General features: G+C 41.0%; 1 protein-coding gene across 1 annotated transcript; it reads right to left on the bottom strand.

The window, feature by feature from the left end:
• Positions 1-5,558: 5,558 nt before the first annotated feature.
• LOC115364089 (cytochrome P450 2K1-like) lies at positions 5,559-21,265 on the bottom strand. Its single transcript, XM_030058512.1, has 9 exons — positions 21,056-21,265; positions 20,260-20,422; positions 19,008-19,157; positions 18,746-18,906; positions 14,363-14,542; positions 14,088-14,229; positions 7,000-7,184; positions 5,904-6,045; positions 5,559-5,753 (listed from the first exon to the last, which is right to left on the bottom strand). Exons 1-9 carry the CDS (start codon positions 21,263-21,265, stop codon positions 5,566-5,568), a joined length of 1,521 nt encoding a protein of 506 aa, XP_029914372.1. The 3' UTR covers positions 5,559-5,565.

Genomic DNA, 21,265 nt, shown 5'->3' with positions numbered 1-21,265 from the left:
TGAATTTAATTCAGCTGCTGAATTAAGTTTTTATTGCATCTATTTGATTTCAAGTTGGCAGCACACTGCATTATTAAAATGGTATGAGCCAGTTTTTTGTTTGTTTGTTTGTTTTTTTGCAAATTGTAGTTGCAATTGTTTGCAATTGTATGCAATGTTCATGTTCAAAGAGCACAGGCTTGTGCAATATTTATTTATTTATTTTAGAAGTTGCACACTTGAGTCAATTGACGGCACTCATTTTATTTGATAGAACCTACTTTTCATTAAAAACGATTACGCTATAAATTGACATGCCTTGATATCATTCTTATATAGCCTGCATATAATTTTAAGCTCAGTAAATTCAGATAATATTTGACCGTAATTTCAAACATTTGTCCGGTAAATTGAAAACCTGCCAGGCACGTTGTCCAGTGCCAATTTTTTCTAACGGAATCCCTGATTCCACACAAATAGAAAATGTAAAATGAATCAGTTCCTTGCCAGACTCTGGGCGTTTAGAACAGCAAATGTAAAAGCTTTCATGAACTGGATTTTGTTTTAATCTATAGTGTTATTGCATCAGTAAGTGATGGAGTTGAAAGTTGCAAAACAAACATGTAGGCTATTTATGAATATGGCGAGGATTATCCTTTGAGTTAAAAACATTCATTAAAAATGGGGGCTTCACAGTTAAATTTATATTTGCTCGTAAAAATCAATAACTTTAACAGACGGTGACAGAGCTGAAAAAAAGATGTGAGGCAGGTAGGTAATGGAAAGACAAGGGACTGAGGAAGACGAATGTAAGGATAGATGACAAATCACTGAAAGTATTCTACCAGTATGCCAACTGGACCACCCGTCTGGGGAAAACACTGGATAAATGATATGGTTCAGTCCCAGATGCCTATAGAGCTGTCTCCCTCCCCCCTTTCAGCTCTGCTGACCACCACAGCATACTGTTTGCTCCTGCATACTCACCTGTGGTAAAGAGGACAGAGAAAGTAACCAGGGACATCAAACAGTGGACAGTGGACAGCATCGACAGGCTGAAAGGGTGCTTTGAAACCACAGACTAGAACACCCTCACATCCTCTTCCACAAACATCAGTGAGCAAGTGGAAAGTGTCTCAGCATACATCTCTTTCTGTGCGGACAATATCATCCCCACCAAAAGGTCACAATCTTCCCCAGCAATAAACCCTGGGTGACTAAAGAAATGAAAAAAAAAAAAAAAAAATCAGAATTAAAAAAAAAAAGAGATTTTTTTTCAGTAGTTCTGAAGCTGAGAAGGAGGTCAACAGAGAGGTCAAGCAAGCCATAAAAACTGCCAAGCTGAAATAAAAAACAAAGTGGAGCAGACTTTTACAGAGGGGAACCTCCACACAGCTTGGCAGGGCCTCAAGAACATGGCTGCAGTGAACTCTGTCACCACCAGCAATAAGCCCATCCAGGTTGCAGGCAGCAGCCTCACTTCACTCCCAAATGACCTCAACTCCTTCGTCACCAGGTTTGAAAAGCACAACAGCACCCAGCTAAAATCCATCATCTCCACACTGAGACCTGATGACTCTGCCCTCATCGTCAACACAGCAGAGGTGGTGAGAGCCCTCAAAGGGACCAAAATGAGAACAGTTCCAGGACCAGACATCATCTGTGGGCGGACCCTGAGGCACTGTGCTGATCAACTGGGAGGTGTGTTCCAGCTAGGGATGCTAACCAGTGGCCGTTTGACCGGTTGTTGACCATTTGAACTTTAACTGAATAATCTTGTTGGTTAAGTTTAACGTGTCGTAAATACTGTAACTTCTGTAAAGTTTGCTCTATCGAAAAAATTCCAACTGTTCCTGAAAGCTAAGGAGTTGCTCATGAACTCACATACAGTTTAATATGGTAAACATGGCGACGGGATGCTGTGCCGGGCTTGGATTACGTCATTACGCACAGAGCTCAGCTCAGTAGAGAGACCAGAGAAATAAACCAAGCTTAAGTTGATCATGTATAATTTTGAACAAAGTATGTCATGCAAGTCTTCAAGAGTCATAAAACCACCAAGCAGACTCATCGAGGAATCTGGAGACAATATTTTTCACAAGGAGAGAGAAATTTCTTCTACACCACAGTAAGCAACATGTGTAAATTACATAATGTTTGTAGGATATCATGTAGGCTATGTACAATATTTGACTTTGGGATGAATGGTGTTCCATATTATCTTATGTCTGAATTGGTTTTGGGCCTGCTGAGGGGACATCCGTGGTACAGAACGGACACTGTCGCTTTCTTGACTGTCTGTAAACTTACAGACGGTCAAATAATATATAAAACTGCAGACCGGCCGGTTTGAAAATTGACACACCGCTTTTCCTCCACAAGACGCACATTTTTCGAATAGGATAATAAGATAATAATAATAAGTATTGGTAGTAAGTAACGGCTAGTAACGGCGCATTTTATTGTCAGTAACGGTAACGGCATTACTCTCATCACTGCTGGAGAAATGCTGATCACGAGGCATCAGCAGCTAGAAATGCTTCCAGCTGTTTGCAGAGGACATTCTGACATTCTCAGTCTTTGCATGACGATAGTGAAGCAAAATGCAATGGAAGCTCTTCTGATCTGGGCCCCTCTGCCCGACCTTCAACTGGTGACCTACACCCTGGATCAAGAGGAGGAGCCCAGGCAGCTTTAGGACACTGAGGATGGTGACAGTGAAGGAAGGTGCCCACTTGATAACCCCCAATGACTTATTGACTCTCACTCACCCACCAACTATACCTACAGGTCACTGTAGGTATAGTTGGTGGATGTTGCTTTCTATATTTTGGTCCTGTAGATTTATGATTGCATAGGCTTAAGTTCTATGATACTAATTTGTGTATTAGTTTAACTTGAGCCCCAAGACTGCCAGCTCTACTTGCTGACAAAACCCCCTGAGGGTTTTGTCAGTGGGTAATTTCAAATGTGTTTCTCAAGGAAGTAGTTACACTTGGCTCTGATGGCCCTGACTTCAAAAGCCACTGGTCTTATATTGTTCCCACCAAGGGATGCTGTTGCAGCATTTAATTGGGATAACCAAAATGCTCAAAATGCTGTACTGAAGAATTTAACTTCTGTGGGATCTGTCTCATGGCTTAGTTTACTTTTATGTTTGTTGTTTTTTGTTGAGGAAGTTGATAATCCACAGAGTGAGTTGGTGGTAGAGATGGAAGCATGTAATGAGTTTCTCAGCTAAAATGTGTGGCTGCATTGTGTTAAATGCTGAGGAGAAGTCTGCAAACAGGAGTCTGGCTGTGGTGTTGTAATTTCCAGATGCTTATGGATGGTATTGAGGATGAATATTTTTGCATCAACACCTCTGCCAACCCGGTAAGCAAACTGCAGCGGGTCCATCATCGAGTCAATTATCTTGGTGATATGGGCCTTGATGGTCCTCTCCATGGCCTTCATAACCAGTGATGGGAGTAACGGCATTATAAATAAACGGTGTTACTAACGGCGTTACTTTTATCAGTAATGAGTAATCAAAGAAATTACTGTTTCCCTCGTTACAACACCGTTACCGTTACTGACAATAAAATGCGCCGTTACTAGCCGTTACTAGCCGTTACTTACTACCATAGGCGGAGTTTGAAATTTGCGCTGGGGGGGGCAAACTTTTTTTTTTAATTATTATTTTATTTATTACAATACCAAACATAATGTGATTCAGATTTATTTCTGAAAATAATCTTATTTTATTGCATTGCTTAAATGTTTATAGATATGTATACAGGAAAAAAAAAATATTGGACCTATTTTTGACTCAATGTAGTTTCACATTTCAGACGCTAGGGGGGGGCAATGCCCCCTCTGCCCCCCCGCAAACTCCGCCTATGCTTACTACCAATACTTATTATTATTTTATTATCCTATTCGAAAAATGTGCGTCTTATGGAGGAAATTGTTGTATATGTTCAGGCAAGCAGAGAGCAGTAGCAAAGCATCTGAAACTACGGCAATGCCTCTGTTCAAGGCGCGCCCTGTCAAACACTTCTCTCTCACCACTTCTCCTGTTTAACAGGCTTATCTGATGTAGCAAACCATTAAATGTTAGATAAATTAACTGTGATGACATTAGGTAAATGTCTCAGTAGAGAAACATTCATGCTTGTATCTGTTCATAAACACCGGAAAAGACATGCAAATAAACTGTAGTGTGCAGCCCACACTAATGTCGATAAAGGGCTAGCATGCTAACCCTCTATCGACATGCACACACAGTGTGCATGTAGTGAGTGAACAAAGGAATCTCTTTGTAAGTGGTAGAATATTGGTCTGGTGCTTAATGCTTTGAGCTGATCTCTGAAAGTGGAGATATAAGATCTGGAAACGGAGGATGTTGTTAAAAAAATCTGCGGAGAGTGTCCTGTCTGAAACATCAAAAGGCTCTTTCTCATTATGAGCTCTAGTTTCCCGGCGCAGCGCGGGGTGGCGCAGTGAGGCGAACCCCGCGCAGAGTTAGTTTCGACCGGCGAAACGGCAGAGGCGGACAGGTTCCAAGTTTCACAGGCGGAGGTTCGCCGAGATGGGAGTGGCGGCGCAGCGGGGGGAGGTGCCGACAGATTCGGCTTGGCGCAGTGACAGTTTCGTGCCAAAAGGCTTCGCCAAGGTGCGCCTGGGCTCTGCTCCGCCTGTGGCAATAGACCTCCATGTCAGCTGTGTAAACTTTCATTACGCCTTCACGCAGCGCATTTTAAAGGCAAGGACAGGGGCTCATTTGATTGGCTACATGTGAATCGGCTGTGTCAAACCCACTCCATGCCTTCTCTCCTCCCCTCCGCCGGTAGGAGGGACGGCGGAGTATTTGCGCCACCGAGAACGGCGTGCCAAACTTGGAAAATCCGCCTGGCCACACCCAGTTGGCGAAGCGCATCTGCGCTATGCCCCCGCCTCGCCTGGTCTGCGAAACTAGAGTCCTATGTCTCAGTGGTGAGGCATTATAAGCATCAACAGTGATCAGACAGGTCAGGCAGTACTTGAGATGTTTTCTGATGATGCCACCTCAGTCACTGTTATAACACAAGCTTACAAAAAGTGGCTGAGATGCAGGGCACACTTACCTAGGGGCTGAGCCCTAGGTTTGAGTATCCTCATCCTGACTGGTTGAATACATACAGGCAAATTAACATGCATGTGCTGGGATGTACATATGGTTGTGAAGGTCATAAGACACCCATCACAGAGCAAAGTAAATGTGAAAGCTGTTGTGATTTAAATACATTTTTATTCCCTTTTCTGTTGATATTACTTTATTTCCCTTTCATCAACAAAATCTATCTTCAATATCTTCATCAGCACTGTACAATATACCAAATGAAGAATAATAATCAGTGGTCACATAAGTAGAGAAATCATAGCAAGCAGTTTTAAGGGCATGTTAGGTACTACTTTCACTGAAAGACTAAACAAAGGACAATGTTTTATATTGCAAAATTCTGTATTTATAAGTAATGCTGGATATTCCCATTCATTTGGGTCATGCATCAATGACTTATTTCTTAAGCAATGAAAAATGAACAATTGCTCAAGTCTTTTTCCTTAGAAGCGGCTGACAGCACACAGCTGATGAGGTGAAGGGCTGAGGGTGAAGCCCACAGCCGGTGTCAGATCCAGTTCATCTTCTGTAACTCCAGGTGGAGGAGTGAAACAAAAGTGCTGGAGGAGAGAGGTGAAGAAGAGGAAGACCTCCATCCTGGCCAGACCCTCTCCAAGACACACCCTGCGACCTGTGAGAGACGACACAAAGTCAGCACCAAAATTCTGGTGATGTAATACTCCTTTGAAAAATAGAGATTTACAAATATAACAAATACATGAATTATATACATTTACATGTAACGATTTCACACACACACTGCTGAAATGATATACTGTACCTGCAGAGAAGGGCATGAATGCCTCTTTAGGCATAAATTGGCCATGTTCATTTAAGAAGTGCCCTGGGTTGAAAGTGTAGGGGCTCTCCCACTCACTTTCATCATACAGGACAGACGTCAGCAAAGGAAATACAGCTGTCCCCTGTCAACAAGGAGAAAGACCTGCGTCATGTTGCGTCAGATTTAGGGCTCTAGTTTCCCGGCGCAGCGCGGGGTGGCGCAGTGAGGCGAACCCTGCGCAGAGCTAGTTTCGACCGGCGAAGCAGCAGAGGCGGACAGTTTCCAAGTTTCGCAGGCGGAGGTTCGCCGAGATGGGAGTGGTGGCGCAGCGGGGGGAGGTGCCAACAGATTCGGCTTGGCGCAGTGACAGTTTCGTGCCAAAAGGCTTCGCCGAGGTGCGCCAAAAGCTCGCCATCTGAAACCACGTCTACTTTCAGCACAAGGCGGAGCGGAGCTGGCGCAGTGGAAGTTTGGCTGCCTGGCGCAAATCACCAAATCCTCACGATCAGCACAAACGGTGCCAGTCTCCTTTGATCTGACATCAGCTGTGACGGGACAGTTGATATGGAGATATATGTATGTGCTGATTGTGATCGTAGCATTGAATAGTGTTTTTTTCGGTATTTATTGCATCGTTCATGTGTCTGACATTCCGGAAGCCTGCCTGTGAGGTTTTGGTGACGTGTCTGCACTGCTCGCCGGTCTCCGCTCCGCGCCTGTCTCCTGAGTTCCGCTCCACCTGCGGCAGTAGACCTCCATGTCAGCTGTGTAAACTTTCATTACGCCTTCACGCAGCGCATTTTAAAGGCGAGGACAGGGGCTCATTTGATTGGTTAAATGTGAATCGGCTGTGTCAAACCCACTCCATGCCTTCTCTCCTCCCTTCCACCGGTAGGAGGGACGGCGGAGTACTTGCGCCACCGAGCACGGCGTGCCAAACGTGGAAAATCCGCCTGGCCACACCCAGTTGGCGAAGCGCATCTGCGCTACGCCCCCGCCTCGCCTGGTCTGCGAAACTAGAGCCCATAATCAAAAAGTCATTTTGTTCATTTCAAAATGTTCAGCACAGCATTTAGTATATTTGACTTCGTCTGACCTTCTTGATGAAGTAGCCTTGAAATGTGACATCTCGGCTGGTGATGTGAGGAAGAGACATGGGTGCAATGTTGGCCAGTCTCTGTGTCTCATGGATAACAGCATCAGTGTAGGGCAGGTTCTTCCTGTCCTCTACCTGGACCTGACGACTTCCTATCACCCTGCTCAGCTCCTCCTGAACCTGATCTGGACACACAAAGTAAGAAATCAAACTAACTGCTGTTTGCCTGCATCTGGTATTCACCCTTTGACAGACAATTTTAAACCTTTTAAGGTTTCTATCACTTTCAGGAGATCTAAAGGAGATCCAGAGGTGCTTTTAAATGGCTTTTCAAGATTCAAGATGCTTTACTGTCAATTCTGTAGTTATGTGCCAGACATACAGAGAATCGAAAAAACGTTTCACTTTGACCTTACCCACGGTGCAAACAGTGCAGAAGATTAAATATAAGAAAACAATCAAACAGTGCAAAAAAAATTCTTTAAGAGCAATACAAAAAAAATAATATTAAAACAAAAAAAATGCAAAAAATGCAACAAAGCTTGAGCTTGCATAGAAAGTATAGGCGCTGCTGGGCCTTCCTTGCCAGTGATATTGTGTTGGTCGTCCAGAAGAGATCCTCGCAGATGTGCACCCCCAAGAATTTTGTGCTGCTCACCCTCTCTGCTGCAGCACCGTTGATGGTCAGTGGGAGTGGTTGGGTGTGTCCTCTCCTGAAATCGAGAATAACTGAGGTGTTGTTTCCGACCTGTACTGCTTGTGGCCTCTAACTGAGAAAATCCAGCAACCAATTACCCACAGAGGTGTTGCGCCCCAGCCGGTCCAGTTTGATGATGAGCTGTTGTGGGATGATGGTGTTGAATGCTGAACTAAAGTCTATGAACAGCATCCTAACATATGAGTCCTTCTTTCCCAGGTGTGTGAGGGCTGGGTGGAGAGCAGAACAGATTGCATCTTCTGTTGACCGATTTGCTCGGTATGCAAACGGGAAAGGGTCCAGGGTGGGTGGGTGGAGGGGGGGGATTTAATGTGGGTCATGACCAGCCTTTCAAAGCACTTCGTGATTATGGGAGTAAACCAAGTCCAGAGTGTTATTTCCTCTTGTAGGAAAGTCCACATGCTGATGAACTTTTGGGAGGACAGACTTGAGATTTGCATGGTTCGCTCAGTGCCTCATCTCTAACTGCGTTGTTGGTAGTGGGAGGGATATAAACAGCGACTAGCTGGATCGCCGTAAATTCCCTCAACAGATAGAAAGGCCAACTGTTGTGGCCATGGCTGTATCCCCTGTATTTCCCTGTGTTTCCTTGTGTTTCCCCTCCCCTTTGTTTCCTTGTTTCTCTCTCTGTTTTTTGCTCTGTGTGTGCTGGCCATCTCCACTCACTCTGCCCCTGGATTCCTCCACACCTGCAATCCATCAGCTCATCACCACTGCAGTATATCTACCCCAGCTTTTCCACCACTCCTCCCTAGATTGTTGTTCAGCCTCTGTGGTGAAAACTTCAGGCCTGCTTAACAAACATTTTTGAAAGCCTTTCATTGTTGTGATTCGCCTACTAACTCCTGTCTTCTCTGCTGTTCTCCAGGACCATTACCAACAGCCTGCCAACCCTACCTTCCTCCAAGCCACCTCTGCCTACCACGAACGCCTCCATTCTCCGTCCAGCCAACGTCAGCCATTCACCACCACCATCACCTCTCTCCCCTTACGGAAAGAAAATATATTTACCAATATATGAAATGCAATGTATTGTAATGTATTAAAATATATTACATTTAATATGCGAACAACAATGTACAGAAATATATTATATATTTGAAAATGTCTCAGAAATAAATGGTGTAATATATAGGTGAATCATATATGTGCCATATATTTATATATTGCATCAATATATTGCAATATATGTCAATATATGGGGAAAAAATACAGCAACAATTGCGCATTTCATATATTTGCTATATATTGCAATATAAATATATAATACACTATATTACCAAAAGTATTCGCTCACCCATTCAAATGATCAGAATCAGGTGTCCTAATCACTTGGCCTGGCCACAGGTGTATAAAATCAAGCACTCAGGCATGCAGACTGTGAAACAAGACATTTGTGAAAGAATGGGCCGCTCTCAGGAGCTCAGTGAATTCCAGCGTGGAACTGTCATAGGATGCCACCTGTGCAACAAATCCAGTCGTGAAATTTCCTCGCTCCTAAATATTCCACAGTCAACTGTCAGCTCTATTATAACAAAATGGAAGCGTTTGGGAACAACAGCAACTCAGCCACGAAGTGGTAGGCCACGTAAAGTGACGGAGAGGGGTCAGCGGATGCTGAAGCGCATAGTGCAAAGAGGTCGCCGACTTTCTGCACAGTCAATTGCTACAGAGCTACAAACTTCATGTGACCTTCAGATTAGCCCAAGTACAGTACGCAGAGAGCTTCATGGAATGGGTTTCCATGGCCGAGCAGCTGCAGCCAAGCCACACATCACCAAGTGCAATGCAAAGCGTCGGATGCAATGGTGTAAAGCACGCCGCCACTGGCCTCTAGAGCAGTGGAGACGCGTTCTCTGGAGTGATGAATCACGCTTTTCCATCTGGCAATCTGATGGACGAGTCTGGGTTTGGAGGTTGCCAGGAGAACGGTACATTTCAGACTGCATTGTGCCGACTGTGAAATTTGGTGGAGGAGGAATTATGGTGTGGGGTTGTTTTTCAGGAGCTGGGCTTGGCCCCTTAGTTCCAGTGAAAGGAACTTTGAATGCTTCAGGATACCAAAACATTTTGGACAATTCCATGCTCCCAACCTTGTGGGAACAGTTTGGAGCGGGCCCCTTCCTCTTCCAACATGACTGTGCACCAGTGCACAAAGCAAGGTCCATAAAGACATGGATGACAGAGTCTGGTGTGGATGAACTTGACTGGCCTGCACAGAGTCCTGACCTGAACCCGATAGAACACCTTTGGGATGAATTAGAGCGGAGACTGAGAGCCAGGCCTTCTCGACCAACATCAGTGTGTGACCTCACCAATGCGCTTTTGGAAGAATGGTCAAAAATTCCTATAAACACTCTCCTCAACCTTGTGGACAGTCTTCCCAGAAGAGTTGAAGCTGTAATAGCTGCAAAAGGTGGACCGACATCATATTGAACTCTATGGGTTAGGAATGGGATGGCACTTCAGTTCATAGTATGAGTAAAGGCAGGTGAGCGAATACTTTTGGTAATATAGTGTATATGTGTTCATATATTGACTTTTATATGTATAAAAGTCCTCCATAATGTATTTACATTTATGTGATGAACACTGGGTTAATATATTTATAAATACATGATCTATGACATTCCAATTGTATGGGAAAATGTATTGGAAATATACGCAAAATTGCAGCTGCTGTGCAGCGATGGGTCGGGTCCCTGCATTTTTAGGAAGATGCTGCTCAGTGATCAGTCACACTCAGGCAGTTTGGAGCACATGACTAAGATGTTCACATTACAATGTGGATTCTGCACCAGTCGAGGTTTGAACCTGCAACCTCTGGAGCCAAAGACAGTTGTTTACCGCTCTGAGCTAATTGGCAAGTATCAGCTCAATAGCAGCTTGACAAATTGACTAAGCCAGTGGTTACATCGTGTTTTCCTGAAACTGAGTAAATAACAAACATAGCAAAATAAAACTGCTCTGCTAACTCAATCATGTTGTAACTAGAATATCTGCTGGAAAAAAATATTTTTTTTCAAAGTAACGACAGTAAGCAGTCACATTAAAGCTGAACAGAGTTATATAATCACCTTTTCAGGCTGTTATCAATTTACCTCTGAAATAAAGACGACAGTTTTCACAGATGTGTTGATTTATTGAACGTTCATTTCAATGTACAGACACAAACAAACTGACAAATTAATTAAATCAATGGCCCAGGAAACTCATAAAGACTAAACAAATGAATAACGATTAATAGGCTAATTAATAACTGATAACAACATATAGCCGCACATCTCCATGGAAAATCTTACAGGTAGCCTACTGTCCGTGGTGCTGACTCCGCTTAGGCACTTTATTATGGAAATTAAAATTCACGGAGGATCTTGTTTAGCTCTTCTTTCCTTACAGTTGAGAAATCAGCTGTTTGCCCGGTGTTTTTCAGGTAGTCTTGTAGTCATTTGACGGCCCAAGACGTTGACCAGGCCGTACCGGCTTCATTTCCTGACCTCTCCAGCCGATCCAGCTCTTCACTCGTCACTCTCGTGTATCTCTCCTTTTTCTCTTCTGTCTTGTCTTCCTCGTTCAGCCATTCATCCAAACTTAGGTCGCCAAGGAATTCAAAATTGACAACCAAACGGTCCATTATGCAGGCGAACAAAGTTAACAGCGGCTTTTGATGCAGGTTTCAGTGAAACATTTTGCCAGGGAAACCACACAGATTCGGGTAGTAAGAGGCGGAGTAATATTTTCAGTGATTGATTCAGTATTTTTTATTTGCACACGGCTAGCTGTGTTGTCATGCTGATTTGAGCACATTCTAAACGTCTGATTGATCAATCAGATTGCTCGGTCGGATCTACGCAACGTAGTCTCGTGTTATAATTTTAAAAAATTTCAAGTACCCCCTGGAGTTCCTCTAAGTACCACCAGGCATATGCATACCCCCATTTGAGAAACACTGATCTAGACAACAGGGAGATGATGTTAATTTGTTTTGAACAATGAGGGATTGGCTCCATAAGTGAAAAATTGATGTTTAAAAATGCCATTTTTACATTGACTCCACATCATTGACCATGACTCCAGAATTTTGTCAATTTTTTTCATGAACATTGAAGATTTATTTTAAGACTTTGCAGGTATATGTTTACAGTAGCATTTACAGTAAAACATTTTTGATGCACTGTAGGCTTAATTTTTGATAAATCAAAAATCTGTGAACATCGTTTGTGTAGGACAGTCTGAAGATGCTCTGTAGCAGGTTTGGTGACATTTGAGCAAAAATTGTGGGAGGAGATAGGTTTAAGAAGTTTTACAGTTTTTGAAAAAAAAAAAACAGTGATGGACTTCATAATTTTCAATAGGTTTAAATGTATAAAAGTTTCTTCTATATTGAGGCTACAGTTTGATGAAAGTTGTGAAGTTGTAGCACATATGGTTGATTTGTTATGAATTTTCAAAGTTTTGAACTTTAAAGGTTTGCTATAGTGCCACCATCAGGACTATTGGCTTGAGTTTGCAGCTGAAATAATCTGGCATGGGACTGGACCTTTGTGCAAAGTTTGGTGAGTTTTCACCCATGGGAAATATGATTTCCTTGGAAGAAAGAAGAAGAAAGAAAGAAAGAAAGAACACCTGGGAATACAGTAGTGTCCGGTGTCCTAAGCTCCCCAGACCCTAAATATATGCCATGTGTGGTCCATGCATATGTTATGGTTGTTTATTGGAAAATATGCAATGTTAAGAAAAATCCCAATATATTTTTTTATATATTATGTTGCGAAATATATACATATATAGTATATGCATATATTGCAGTATATTTGAACATATAAAGACAAACTATTGCATGTAAAAATATAGTGCTGTTTTTGGTCTTGATTGCAATATTTTTTTATATGTATCAATATATAGACATGTATGGTCTATGCATATATTTCAATATATTGTAAAATATAAAGACTAGTTCCCATATATGGAAATGTATTATCTAATATATCACATGATATTTTCCAGTATACTGCAATATATTTTTGTTTCATAAGGGTCTTCCAAGTGTGACACTCCATTTTTCCCTTCCCTGAGCCCTAACCTTATTTTTGCTGTTTTTGAAAATAAATTCATTTTTTTTGCTAATCCGCTTGTCTCGCTCTTGGGTCCTCCCTCCGTGAGTTTGCAACACCAACAGTTGATGATCATGTTACTCCACTCGCGGTGAACAGTGTTTACAAACCACCACAGCATCCCAACACCAGTCATTATTAATATAAACACTTTAAACAAATAATATCCACAATTTTCCTGGAGCGCTTCCAGGGTTGTGGGTGAAACATCCGGTTGACTCGGGCGTAACACGGAAGTAGCTATTTGTTTACGTTACGGTCTCGTCTTTTACAACGTTAGTTAGCTCGCTACATTGTGCTCAGCTCTGCCACCTCGGAGCTGAGCTCCGCCACCCCGGAGCTACTACAGTGACGCACTGCAACCCACAGGATGGACCGCAGGTTAATGAAGCCCGGGGAAGACAGCAAATATGCCTCTTAAACCGATGATGTTGGCCCCGACAGGATTCGGCATGCCTACTTTACATATCGATATCTCCTAGACCGTTTATGACATACAGAAAAAAAACGTAGGAAACCGGAGAAACACACTGGGATTAGACTGTCGTGAGACAGGTTAGTTTTACCCTACTGATTTTACCCTACTGCCATTATGGTAACTCCGTAGGACTACTGACATTTCTACCGTCCAATCACAGAAGAGTCCCCGGTGTGTCACATGTTTGTAATATGAGCTTCTCAGTACCGTAACTCCTGAACCAATGGTGCAACCGAAAAGAAATCAGACGGTTTCTTTATCCAACCACTAACATTAAATCCATGAAACGAAACTTTACCAAACGTAAACACCAGTTACCGCCAGCCAGCTCGAATCTTTTTCCGCCTAAACAACTTACTTCTGGCGCACCGGAAGTTTGGAACATAACTGCTGATGATGGTTTCCCCAGCAACTCCCCCAGGAAAATTGTGGATAAAACTTTAAACAAATTTTAAAAAACTTTGAAAATACTGTACTGTTTTCTTTTAAATGCATCTATGTTTTTCATCATTACATAGCATCTTGATAGATAGATGTTAATGCTGAAACTACCAATACTGAATTGTATAGCTACCTTCAGGGATATCATTCTAAATGAGGTACTGTTGATGCAAACTCAACATACTGTAGGCTTATTCCAAACAGCCCAAAATAAACTATAGGCAGTATGGCAATGTAGCAATATGAAAGAAGGCAGCTGTGTAGTGAAGAAAGGTTTCATAATGTGCACAAGCCTCATCACGGCAGAGCTTCTGTGGCTCCCTAATGTTGTCTTTACCTTGTACTTGTGGATATTTGGCCATGAGCAGCAAACCCCATTTGAGTGTAGCTGCTGTGGTATCAGTGCCGGCAGCAAACAGGTTCAGGATCGTGAATATCCGGTTGTTCTCATGATAGTGAGAGTCCACGACATCAGAATCCTGAGAAGATGCAAACCCACATACTGTGAAATAGATATGTACTGTATGTAGCTATATTGGAGTATGGTAGCATTTTGCATTAGCATTGTTGTACTTATTTTTAGATTAAAAACACCAAAGGTCGTTGTCTTACCTCGTCTTTCTGCTCACGGATCAGAAACGAGTCTACCAATCCCCGTCGCACCTGGGGGTTTAGTGTCTCTTTCAGATGCCCGACTAAGTCTCTGACATCTGTCAGGTTGCAGTCCGTATTTTTCATTATTTGCTTCCGGTTCTTTATCCAGTGACCCAACCAGGGAAACATGTTGTACAACTGAAAAAAAATGAGAAGATATAGAAGAGATATGAATTAATGTGAATGTAAACTAAACAGCAACTTAAAAAGCGTCTAATATTTAAGTTTAATATCTTAATAGCGTAATATCTTTGAAATTAATTTTCATTAACAGAAAGCGTAAAGATAGAATGGATATACCATATATACATCAGGTGTCATATTGTGCAAGTGTATTCCATGATGGACTGAGAAACAGGATTGTGCATAATACACATATGACAATACAACATACAACAATACAATATCAAAAACAAATGAAACCTGGGGCACGTTGTCAGACTGTGCTGTTTTACTGTGTATGTATTGATTTATGTATCTATTTATGAATTGTAGTGCTTATTCAAGTAAGTTGGGCTGAGTGCTTGCTCATGTTATAATACTAGGTGACTAGCTATGCCTCAGCTGACGCACCTCACATTTGTTTCTATTTCTTTCTGTGATCTGAGGGAGTTCCCTTTTTGTCCCTGAATTTTACCAGTTGATGCTGGATCCAGTAAAGGCAGGGACTTCTAGCTAAACCTCACTCAGGACCAAAGTCTCAAATCGACTGTGTGTCCACTGTCCTGCCTGCTGGGCAGTGGGACAGTATCCCCCTGGCGATTGGATCAGCAAACTCTCATCAGTGTTTTAGGTCCCAAAGACAAACATTGTCAATGAGAATGTTTAACCTAGCCTGTAACAGGTTAAAGGAACCCTATGGCTGTTGCTATTTCAGGATTAAACCAAAGATGAAGAGGCTTTGGCTTTCGAGGCATCAGAATAATTTGCCTTGAGGAATTCAGGCAGAATGAATGTCATCTTTAAATCTTTCATGAAACTAAGCTTTGCTGTGATGCCCTCTTTTATTTATTTTTCATCCCTGTTGCCTAATCTGTCATTTATATATTTATTTATTTCATCTGTTGAATGGCTATGATGACCAAGGGGATGTCGTCCAGCTAGAGGGATATGATTTTTTCTCTATAAACAGGCTGAAGAAAAGGGGCGGGGGCGTTGCACTTTATGTGAAGTCAATTCATCAATGTGAACTTGTCAAACATATGTCCTTTTCCCTTGAAAATATCATGGAATGTGTCACAGTTGAAATTAAATGTGAAAAATCAAAAAATGTGATTTTAAGCTGTGTATATAGAGCTCCTGGATCAAACATCGATATGTTTGAGCATGATATGACAGAAATGTAGAACACAATCAATAGCAATAAGCATCTATTTGTCTGTGGAGATTTCAATATAGATTTCCTAAATCCGCATAGTCAATCACAAATAACGTCATTCATCAATTCTGTATTTTGTATGGGACTGTATCCAACAGTTACACACCCAAGCATAACTGTGAACACAGCGACACTTACTGACAATACATTAACAAATGTTACTGAAGAGAATTTAACTGGTGGTTTACTCATAAGTGATGTCAGTGACCATTTGCCTGTTTTTGCTGCCTTTGAATCATCTGCTGAATGAAATTATCAGAAAGAAACTAGAAATTTGACATGGAAAATAACAAATATAAACATTGAAAATTTTAGAAAGGACTTATTGCATTGTAAAAAGAAAAATCGATGTATAAGCAATTTTTCAGGCTTAGAACTAAGGATACTGAAAGCAAATATAAGATATACAAAAATAAATTAATCAATGTCATGAAATTTAGCAAGAAACAGTACTACAGTGAATTACCTGGAAAAAAAATAGAGCCAATATCAAATGCACTTGGAATATTTTAAATGAAATCATTAAAAAGAAAAAAAGTTGTAAAAGATTATCCATCTTACTTTTACTCAAATAATGATACAATCATTAAGGAAAATAAACCTATAGCAGATCGGTTCAATGAATACTTTGTTAATATGGGCAAAAATCTAGCCAATTCTATTGATTCCCCTAAAAAGAATTCCTGGGATGATAACAATACAATCAACATAATTTCCGATTCATTCATTCATTCATCTTCTAAACCGCTTATCCTCACTAGGGTCGCGGGGGGGGGGGCTGGAGCCAATCCCAGCGCTCACAGGGCGAAGGCAAGGAAACACCCTGGACAGGTCACCAGGCCATCGCAGGGCATTTCCGATTCAATGTTTATTAAAAAAAACTGATGAAAAAGAAATAATTGACATAGTATGTAAATCAACAGGTAAAAAATCAACCGACAGTAATAATCTTGATATGTTTTTGATAAAGAATATTATTGATTGTATTGTAAAACCCTTAAATTATATTTGAAAGTTGTCACTAATGACTGGAAAATTTCCATCAAAAATGAAAATAGCTAAAATGATACCACTGTTCAAATCTGGTGACAAACATGTCTTTTCAAACTATAGGCCAATCTCACTGTTATCACAATTCTCAAAAATTTTAGAAAAGGTATTTGCAAAGAGGCTAAATGATTTCATATCAAAGCACCAAATACTCTGTGAACAGCAATAAGGATTCAGGAAAACCCGGAACACCTCATTAGCACTAATGGACTTTGTTGAACAAATAACAAATGCAACTGAAAAAAAAACAATATACAGTAGGGGTATTTCTTGATTTACAGAAAGCATTTGACACCATAGACCACACCTTATTACTATCCAAACTACAAACGTATGGCATCAGAGGATTGGCACATGATTGGTTAACCATCTACTTACAAAACAGGTATCAATATGTTCATATTAATTCTTGAAAAAGAATTCTTGAAAATCACATGTGGGGTGCCGCAGGGTTCAGTCCTTGGTCCATTGCTGTTTCTTTTATATATTAATGACATAAGTTTGGTTTCTAAGTCACTGAATTGTATTTTATTTGCTGATGATACAACAGTGTTCTGTAGTGGGGATCATTTGGGATAGCTTCTGGACATGGTGGAGAAGGAACTGCAGAAATTCAAGCAATGGTTTGATTCAAACAAATTATCACTTCATCTTGGTAAAACAAAATGCATTATATTTGAAAATAAACCAGTGAATTTAAGCAGAAACCTAACAATAAATAATACTGAAATTGAAATAGTATCTGAAAACAAATTTCTTGGAGTCATTATGGATGATAAACTGAGCTGGAAATCGCACATAAATCATGTTAAATCCAAAATGTCAAAATCCATTGCAATTCTGTACAAAGCTAAAGATTTCCTCTCTGAAAATGCATTAATTACTTTATATTACTCACTGATAGCTCCATATATGACATATTGTATTGAGGTCTGGGGAAACACATATAAAACATATATTAATCCAATATTTTTATTACAAAAGAAACCATAAGAATCATCAGTAAAAAAAAACCTTTCCATGAGCCAACCAACCCACTATTTATCTGCTTAAAAATCCTGAAATTCAAGGACTTAGTTGATTACATTACAATACAAACCATGTACAAAGCTAAAAACAAACTTCTACCTCCATATGTCCAAAATCTGTTTAAAATGAGGGACACCAGATACAACTTGAGAGGAACCTTATTATTTGAAAAACCGAAGACTTGAACCAATGCAAAAAATCACTGTGTATCTGTCAAAGGGGTGAATATCAGGAACAACTGTCCCGAAAATATTAAATTATGTTGTATACTAGTCAGCCTTAAAAGACTTCATAAAAACAACATCATTTCTCATTATAGTATGGAAAATTAAGTTTGCTAATTCTGTACTGTTATTTTCGGGTTGTGCGCTGCACTATTCTTTATTTTTGCTATGATGGGAAATTTAAGTTTACTGATATGATTCATTTCAAATTCTTGTGCTTTGCTCTTTTTGTATTTCTTGTAACGAGTGTAATTTTGTAAAGTAAAAGGGGTAGGTTTATATAAGCTTTGCTTCTACCTACACCCTTTCGGTTACATAGTCTAACTGAGCAATCAGTCTTTAAAATGTACCAAAATAAACTCATTAATTCATTCTATGTATTTCTACTTATTTTAACTTTTATTTATTATGATGTGCATTACCTATTTTATAAATAATTGACTTCATTTATCTTTTGTTTTATTGTTTTTTTTTTCTGTCTGATTTCTCTTGATTGTGAAGCACTTTATAACTTTGTTTTGAAAACAACTATACCATCATTAGATGTAGAAGAATTTGCTCCTCAATTACAGCCGCTATTATTTTTCCAAAATCCAATGAGGAGTTAAGCTCTGGTTTATTTAGCCCAACATCAAGTTGATAATCAGATGTGCTGCTTACCTGGACTGATGGAGAACCTGATAAGCGTATGGTCTCATTGACTTGATCCACCATCCGTTTGAACTGGGGGTCAGTGTATTCAAATCTACTACCATATACAATGGATGAGATGATATTGGATGTAGCATAATTCAATGGCTGTGTGGTGTCAAATGCTTTGCCTGTTAAAAGTAACAAACAGGAAACAATGAACATGTAAAAACTGTAATAAAAGACAAAGAGTACAAAAGAATATGCTGAGATGCAATGTATTATTTCATACCATCATGGTTTGTAAATTCTTGGATCAAATGGTGGCATTCCTCTGTAATCTTCACTTCAGCTGATCTCTTGCCCATGCCAAAGTCTCTCAGGTTAGTCAGGGCAAAACGCCTCATTTCTTTCCATGACTCTCCATTGGCAAAGAGAATTCCTGCGATCACAATTTGACAAAGAAAATTGTACTAATTACACCTGCAAGTAGTGTCATGTAGAGATTCTCACCAATAAAACAAGACACAAATGAAAACACCGCAGCAAATGAACACAACAGCATGATAGAAAACAGATGACAAACACAATTTGTTGGTGTTTTTCATTGCTGTTATTGAGATTCCAGGAAACCAGGCTGGGAACCGTCTTGGAATTAAGGGTTCAGGGCCACAGGCCTTAGAAGCCCTAGAGCAGGGGTGTCAAACTCGTGCCATGGAGGGCCAAGAGGCTGCAGGTTTTCATTCCAACCAAAAACTCCACCAGGTGATTTCACTGATCACCCTACCTCCAAACAGAGAGGCGGGACTAATCAGTGAAATCACCTGGTGGAGTTGTTGGTTGGAATGAAAACCTGCAGCCTCTTGGCCCTCCATGGCACGAGTTTGACACTCCTGCCCTAGAGCAATCATACATGTCAGGTAGGCTCTTATGGCCCTCTGCTACTCAGACAAGGCAGCCAATGCATATTGGCCCATGGGTATAGTCACAAATACAGATGAACGAAGAGTGTGGGATGATTTGTCAGAAATTACTTATTCACACTTGCCATGTAATATATACAGTACAACTGCAAAATAATGGCTCAAACACACATTAATTGAAGTCAGAATGAGTAGGATTTATTGCTGTGCTTTGAAAACACAACATTCAAAATTGGCCCCTCCTCCCAAGCTATGCTATCCACCCGCCGGCACCTGTCTGACATAAACCAGGCCAACACTGTATCTCTCTTCATCCTCATCCTCTCCTTCAGTCCTCGCTAGCGGGTCAAAGCCAATCCCCCATTTTCAAAGCTTCCTATTGGACGCCACACTTACAATCTGGCACTGCACGCTACAACTGGCTAGGAGCTACACACAGACTGACGCATAGAGGCGTCCCAAGCTCAGGAAAATAAGTAAATCCAGGCAGAGGGCAGGGTCTCTGCAGATACACACACCAACACACACTTCTAGTGGGTCATAAATGATGATTGAGAGGGAACATCGTTCAGTATCTACATCTATATTCAGTGCAAAAAGTTTTGTAAGGGAAGTCCTTACCATGTCCATGAGTGATATCATAAAATATAGGAGAAATATGTCTGTCCCCAAACTCCTCTGCATGGTTAACCAGGGCCTGCTTGACTGTCTTGTATCCTGCCAGCACCACCACTTTATTGGGTCCAAGGTACACCGTAAATACAGATCCATATTTCTTTGAAAGCTGGAAATATTAATCAGGCAGTCAAACATTTAAGTAATAAAGTCGGAGTAATCATTATTAAACTATGTATACATCAAATGTAAAAAAAACAAACAAACAAGCAAACCAAAAACAACAAATAAAAAGTAAACTAAGCCATGAGACAGATCCCACAGAAGTTAAATTCTTCAGTACAGCATTTTGAGCATTTTGGTTATCCCAATTAAATGCTGCAACAGCATCCTTTGTTGGGAACAATATAAGAGCAGTGGCTTTTGAAGTCAGGGCCATCAGAGCCAAGTGTAACTACTTCCTTGTATGTTCTTGTAAATACTGAAATACAGATTTTCATGGCATTTTTTGTGAGAGAGAGAGAGAGAGAGAGAGAGAGAGAGAGATTTTATTTTTTGGCATTTTCTGCTTTATTTGACAGTCACAGTGAAGATAGACAGGAAAGGCAGGGAGAGAGAGGGGGGATGACATGCAGCAAAGGACCTGAGGTCGGATTCGAACCCCGGTCGCTGCAATCAGGACTAAGCCCTGGTCCATGGTACGCACTCTGTACTGGTGAGCCACTGGTGCGCCCCACAGAGGGGTATTGTTAATGCAATTCCAACATTTGCTGCCAGCAGCTCGGCCTTGTGTCAAACTCACCTCACACAAGGTGATGTAGGGTCTCTTGAGATCCATCTGCAACAGGTTACCAAGCAGGGGAAGTGCTTTGGGTCCTGGAGGCTCCTTCATCTTTTCCTGGGAGCTGACGCTGGAGGAGAAGAGGTGGAAAACAAGCAGGAATACCACAGTCCCCAAAAGGATGGTGAGACTAGTTGACAGGGGGAAGACAAAAACTTCAACAAAAGACAT

The sequence above is a fragment of the Myripristis murdjan genome, chromosome 8 (assembly GCF_902150065.1).
Source record: "Myripristis murdjan chromosome 8, fMyrMur1.1, whole genome shotgun sequence".
Lineage (NCBI taxonomy): Eukaryota > Metazoa > Chordata > Actinopteri > Holocentriformes > Holocentridae > Myripristis > Myripristis murdjan.
This window is presented reverse-complemented; position numbering and strand designations above follow the sequence as displayed.

Coding starts and splice junctions, on each gene's coding strand:
- LOC115364089 (XM_030058512.1), bottom strand. CDS start 21,265: ATGTCTTTTGTTGAAGTTTTTGTCTTCCCCCTGTCAACTAGTCTCACC. Junction 19,158..20,259: donor TGATATCACTCATGGACATG/GTAAGGACTTCC, acceptor TTGTGATCGCAG/GAATTCTCTTTGCCAATGGA. Junction 5,754..5,903: donor ATTCATGCCCTTCTCTGCAG/GTACAGTATATC, acceptor CGTCTCTCACAG/GTCGCAGGGTGTGTCTTGGA.